This window comes from Garra rufa, chromosome 11 (genome assembly GCF_049309525.1).
Source record: "Garra rufa chromosome 11, GarRuf1.0, whole genome shotgun sequence".
In the NCBI taxonomy this organism is placed as follows: domain Eukaryota; kingdom Metazoa; phylum Chordata; class Actinopteri; order Cypriniformes; family Cyprinidae; genus Garra; species Garra rufa.
The window spans coordinates 3,847,170-3,853,169 of record NC_133371.1 but is presented as its reverse complement, the minus strand read 5'-3'; the positions used below and the strand labels follow the sequence as shown (position 1 = coordinate 3,853,169).

Below are 6,000 nucleotides of genomic sequence, written 5' to 3'. Positions count from 1 at the left end.
GATTTAATTTTTATGTACACAAAGAAAATATTGTCCTTTTTAGGGCCATTACGATTCCATTATTTTTCCATGAAGATGAAATACATTTTCTTTCATTATTTCATTTTTATTTATAGTAGATTCTCAGTACTATAATGTGAAAAAAATGCTGTTTTTTTATTATTGTAAAAAAGTTACATTATTACAGTATGTTTGATGTTTTGTTAATATATTAATTTGATATACATTATAATGTATATTATATAATTATATAATATATATTATATATATTATAGCATTTAATTTATATATTATTTACTATTTCATAAAAAGCAGCCCCTTTCCCTATTTGTCATTAACCAAAAATCAATCAATCAATCAATCAATCAATCAATCAATCAATCAATCAATCAATCAATCAATCAATCAATCAATCAATCAATTGTTCAAGAAAGTATTTTTAACTATATGTAAAACATAACATTATTTGTTAAATGTGTCAAAAAATAAGCAGTATATTGCTGTATATAAAATGGGAATCACCATTAAGAATAGTGGAAATTACACAATAATAAAATAAAATAAAATAAAATAAAATAAAATAAAATAAAATAAAATAAAATAAAATAAAATAAAATAAAATAAAATAAAATAAAATAAAATAAAATAAAATTAAAATTAAAATTCAGATGCATTAAGGTAATAACAAATTGGGAAGAAAATGTGCTAAAGTTCACCCTTAGAAACATATTTTTATCAAAAAGAAAAAATTGTAAGACTGGACTCCTCAGTGTTTTTTTTTTTTTTTTTTTTTGTGTCATTCCACTAACCTTGAGTCTGTGTTCACTGATTGGAGTGACAGCTCTGTTTTCTCTCTTTCTGTTCTCCTCTACACTCTCTCTGTCTCTCTCTCTCTCACTCTTTCTTTTTGAGCTCCACTCCTCATACATCCTCTCCACCTCTCTTATCTCCAGAACTCTGGCCACAAGGACTGTGATGTCCAGTATGCGGAACTGGATACTGCAGCTTTGGCTTCCTCTCCCAGCCCACGAAGCTCTGTGCACACTGGCGGGGACCTTGTCGAGTACGCAACCATCCAGCCTAGCTCACACTAACGCATGCCATTGTAGGCCTTTCCCCCTATGACTCTGGCCTCAAGGTACACAGACTGATGCACTCCTGTGTTTCTTTTCCTCTGTTTCGTCCCTCACTCTCTCTCACTAAACACTAAATTCCCTCTGCGTTTCCTGTTTGTGTCTTCTTTCTTCTGTTGTTTGGTTTTACCTTTATTTATCTGTCTATCTGCTTTTATGCTGCCCAAGGCTGCCCTTAAATTGGATTGACATGTTGTTATTGTCTAATAAAAATCATAAGTAAATAATAAGTTACCCAGAAATAAGCTACAAAACCAAAAGGTATTTCCACACTAACAAATGTAGGTTTTTGCAATAGATAACAAACACAATACAAAAAAAAAAGTTAAAAAGAAATAAATTAATAAATTAATAGAAATCTGTTTTGTTCTTTTATTTAATGCAATAGCATTTAATACAAAATGCCCTTCACATTTCAGCAACCATTTTAGTATATCTTCTCAAGGGACAATACTATAGAAGTAAGTAGTCAATGTGCATCTTGTATAGCAGTATAGATTTACTGAGAATAGCTCAAAATACAGCCATTATTGTCAAAATAGCTGTCAACAAATGTGAGTACACCCTAAGTGATTACATCAGTGTGTTGTTTAACCATGCAAAGCCACATGTCCTATTCATCATATTTATGTTTTTGTCTGCTTGACAGGACCATACAAACTTGTGTATCTTGTATTAGAGCAGTTAAAATTAAGTGCTTTAAGTACAATTACCTCATACTGACCACTGGATGTTCAACATATCTCAAGGCAAAGAACTCTCTGAGTATTTGAGAATTAGAATCGTTGCTCTCCACAAAGATGGCCAAGGCTATTAGAGGTTCAGTAACACCCTGAAACCACTACAGTGGTCAGGGTCATGCAGAGGTTTTCCAAGATGGGTTCCATCCGGAAGAGGCCTTGCAAGGGTCAATCAACAAAGTTGAGCACTCGTTCTGTGTGTCAGATGCAGAACCTGGCTTCAAAAAAAACAGATGCATGAGTGCTGCCAGCATTGCTTTAAAGGCTGCAGATGTAGAAGGTCAGTTTGTCAGTGCTCAGACCATATGCCGCACACTGCAACAAGTTGGTTTGCATAGGCGTTGTCCAGAAGGAAGCCTCATCTTAAGCTGGCTCACAAGAAAGCCTGCAAACAGTTTGCTGAAGACAACCTGTCCAAGAGCATGAATTACTGGAACCATGTCCTGTGGTCTGATGCGACTATAAGATAAACTTGTTTGGCTCAGATGTTGTCCAGCATGTGTGGTGATGCCCTGGTGAGGAGTACCAAGATAATTGTATCTTGCCTACAATCATGGTGGTGGTAGCATCATGGTCTGGGGCTGCATGAGTGCTGCTGGTACTGGAGAGCTGCAGTACATTAAGGGAAACATGGATTCCATTATTTACTGTACATTCTGAAGCAGAACATGATGCCTTCCCTTCAGAAACTAGACTGAACGGCAGTTTTCCAACATGATAACGATCCCAAACACACCACCAAGATGACAACTGCCTTGCTGAGGAAGTTGAAGCTGAAGGTGATGGGGTGGCCAAGTATGTCTCCAGACCTGAACCCTATTAAGCACCTGTGGGACATCCTCAAGCGTAAGGTGGAGAAGCACCATGCGTCCAACGTCCAGCAGCTCCGTGAGGAGTGGAAGAGGATCCCAGCAACAACCTGTGCAGCTCTAGTCAATTCCATGCCCAGGATGATTAAGGCAGTGCCAGATAACTATGGTGCTAACACAATATATTGACACTTGGACAAGTTCACTTAGGGTGTACTCACTTTTGCTGCCAGCTATTTTGACAATAATGGCTGTATGTTAAGTAATTTTCAGTTTATATATTATTCAAGAACTTGAATAAGTGAGGAAAACTGTTTAATGAGGATTTGGAACAGATACATGAGTGGACATTTGGTTAATTGCAGTTGTGATGACCATATGTTAGATGTGAGTAAATAGCAAAGCTTCAAATTATAACAAACGAGCCGCTGTGATTGTGACACGATAACATGTCACTAATGTCAGTTTGATGGGCTAGTCTACCGAAAGATGATGTGAGTAATTTGCTCTGCTTTTTGACACTTTAAAAAGATTACTCTGTTTGCTTGAGCATCTCAACACAGCAACGCTGGCTTAATATCTGATTGGTTAACCAATCGAAGATGCAGAGAATGTTCAGGAAACCTATTTAAAAGCAGTGCTTTTCAACAAAGATGCATTAAAATGATCAAAAAAGACAGTACTTGAGCAGAAACTATATTGCAATGATTTTTGAAGGATCATGTGTTACTGAAGTGATGCTGCTGAAAATTTAAATATCGTCACCTTAGAATTATAAGGTTCTATCTGACATTTTTGTCAAAATTGAGTTATTCACATATTCTTATTCTGTGACAACTTATTTACATTATTTGATGTTTCTTTTGTAAGCTGTGTACATTTTGAGGCCTTTTTTTAGAAAACAAAAATGGTTCTTTATACAGAAGTCTATGGAACGCAAAAAAAGTGAAGCTCAATATCTCAAAAGTGCTCAGAATGCAGATAGAACCTTATAATTCTAAGGTGACGATATATTAAATTGAAAACAGTTACTTGAAACTGTAATATTTCACCAATATTACCATTTTTGATCAAATAAATGCAACCTTGGTGAGCATAAGAGACTTCTTTTTAGAATGGTGGTGTATGTATTTTTTTTTTTACATTTCACATCACAATTCTTTAACATTTTGGCATTTTGATCGCTCAGGAGGTTTCATAAAGTTCTATTAATGTTATCTCCACTGTATAAGATAAACACACAAGAGGGTCCGACTTGTGCCTGTTACCATCCCAGCGTGCAGGAGATTTCCCATCGGTTCAGAACTCATCTCTTCTTCTTTTAGATAATAGCAGCCAAGAGGAAGAAGAAAGAAAGAATGAAAAAATTGCGGTTCTCAGGGGTAAAGTCTGAATGAGTCAGCCTCACTGTTAAAACAAGCAATTAATATCACAGCGTGGAGTTCTCAGAGGGCCACCGCTGCAAACACTGCTGAGCAGGAACATCGTAAAACAACTAACTCAATAAAAGACTTCATTTTATTTCCAAAACACTGACAGGCTCTCTTAGCCAAAAAGTTTGAACGCGAGGGAGAAAAATCAACAAAAGGAATTGGTAAATCAACGTTAGCTGCTACAAAGAGTTTCCACAGACAGAAGTGATCTATCTATCTATCTATCTATCTATCTATCTATCTATCTATCTATCTATCTATCTATCTATCTATCTATCTATCTATCTATCTATCTATCTAATCACTTTATCTATCGAATATTCTATCTTTCCATCTATTAATCATTCTATCACTCTCGATCATTCTATCACTCTATCAATCGTTCTAACGTTCTAACTAGGGATGCACGATATGAAAAATTTTAACCGATACCGATAACCGATGATTAAGACCTTGTGGCCGATGCCAATATCCAATTCGTTCATATTTTTATATGATAATTTTGTGCACCCAGGAGAATACAAAATTAAAGATGAACTAATGAAATTTATATTATATATTTGGGTCTAACAATCATAGCAAACATCAGTCCTGACTCTTCATACGTGTAGTCCATTCTGTGGATCTATCGATCATATTATGAATGTGTGCAGCGAACAAATCCTACAAGGAAGGGAGTGAAACATCAGAAAAAAAGCGGTGGCTTGGAAGAATGTAACGTGGCTCCAAATGCTCTACTAACCCGTGAAAACCCGGGTCCTCTACCACGGAAAAAGGCTGGTCATCACAGACTATACATTCCATGACTTTGTCATTTATGGCTTTAGCCTTTTCGCTTTCTCTGGAAAATATTTGACATTTTTTTAAAAACCTGTTGAATGGGGACATCAACACTGCGTGTTTTTGGGCTTAGCACTTGTAGCTGCCGCTTCTTATTCCTTTAAGAGGCAGTTCACATGTAGCGTCTTTTGCACGTTGAAGTTCGTTATTTAAAATGTAGACGCGTGGTATGCACGTTCATAATGGAAGCGATGCGGCCGCGACACGCTCGTTTTTTCCAGGCGCGTCCAAGCTGAATCGAGATAAAAACATGTCAACTCTTCAGAATGCTGCAAGTGAAACACAGGTCATGTGACATGAACCAACCAATCAGCTTCATCCTTTCCCTTATATATATTTATTCCATGGAATGTCTGGATACTGGATTCTGATTGGCTGGCAGGTGTGCAGTAAAACCGTTTAATGCACAGGTAGTTCCAAGTCAGTTTAATCACCGTTCTATATTAATGTGCTGCTTTAATTGATGCACGCAAAAGCACAGAGAGAGAGAGAGAGAGAGAGAGATCGCATTCTGCTGCGCACATACATAAACTTCTTGTTAGCGTTTGCCTGCGATCCTTATTAAAATAGCCTAGATATTAGATCGCTACATTATATTCCTCAGCAACGGGGCGGTAAAGATGCTGTTTTGTAATGAATTGTTGTTTGTAGAGAGAGACGCACAGCAGGCAGGCAGGTAACGTTAACGTTACGCACACACACAACTGTCATCGCACTTGCCTTCACACTCTCTCTTGGTCGATCGATAATCTACTGAAACAAATGCTATATTTCATTCAAATAAATGTGATCTTACCGGACTATTTAATCTCCGAGTCTGATTTGAAGCGGGCAGAATGCTAGAGCTGCGTGTCATAACTGACAAAAATAACCGTCTTTTTTATCCATTCAGTCAAATTTTGCGCTGCAAATATCAATCCTAGTTTTAATTTGTCTATAACCATGGAATAAGCGGGATAATCAACGGCTTGCCGTGCGTTAAAGGATTTAAAATGCACTTCGCGGAGGCAACCACCCTCCGCTTTGCGTCGGGCGGTTATTAGCC

The 6,000-nt window shown here is 36.9% G+C and overlaps 1 protein-coding gene across 2 annotated transcripts in view; it reads left to right on the top strand.

The window, feature by feature from the left end:
- Nucleotides 1-6,000, top strand: part of nectin1b (nectin cell adhesion molecule 1b) — a 181,066-nt gene that overhangs the window by 159,555 nt on the left and 15,511 nt on the right. The window contains exon 7 of one of the 2 annotated variants that reach the window (XM_073850381.1): nt 954-1,138. The exons of the other annotated variant lie outside the window; for it this stretch is intronic. Within the exon in view, the coding sequence (XP_073706482.1) occupies nt 954-1,094 (141 nt within the window). The 3' untranslated portion in view covers nt 1,095-1,138. The remainder of the gene's footprint in view (nt 1-953; nt 1,139-6,000) is intronic. 2 annotated transcript variants of the gene reach the window in all.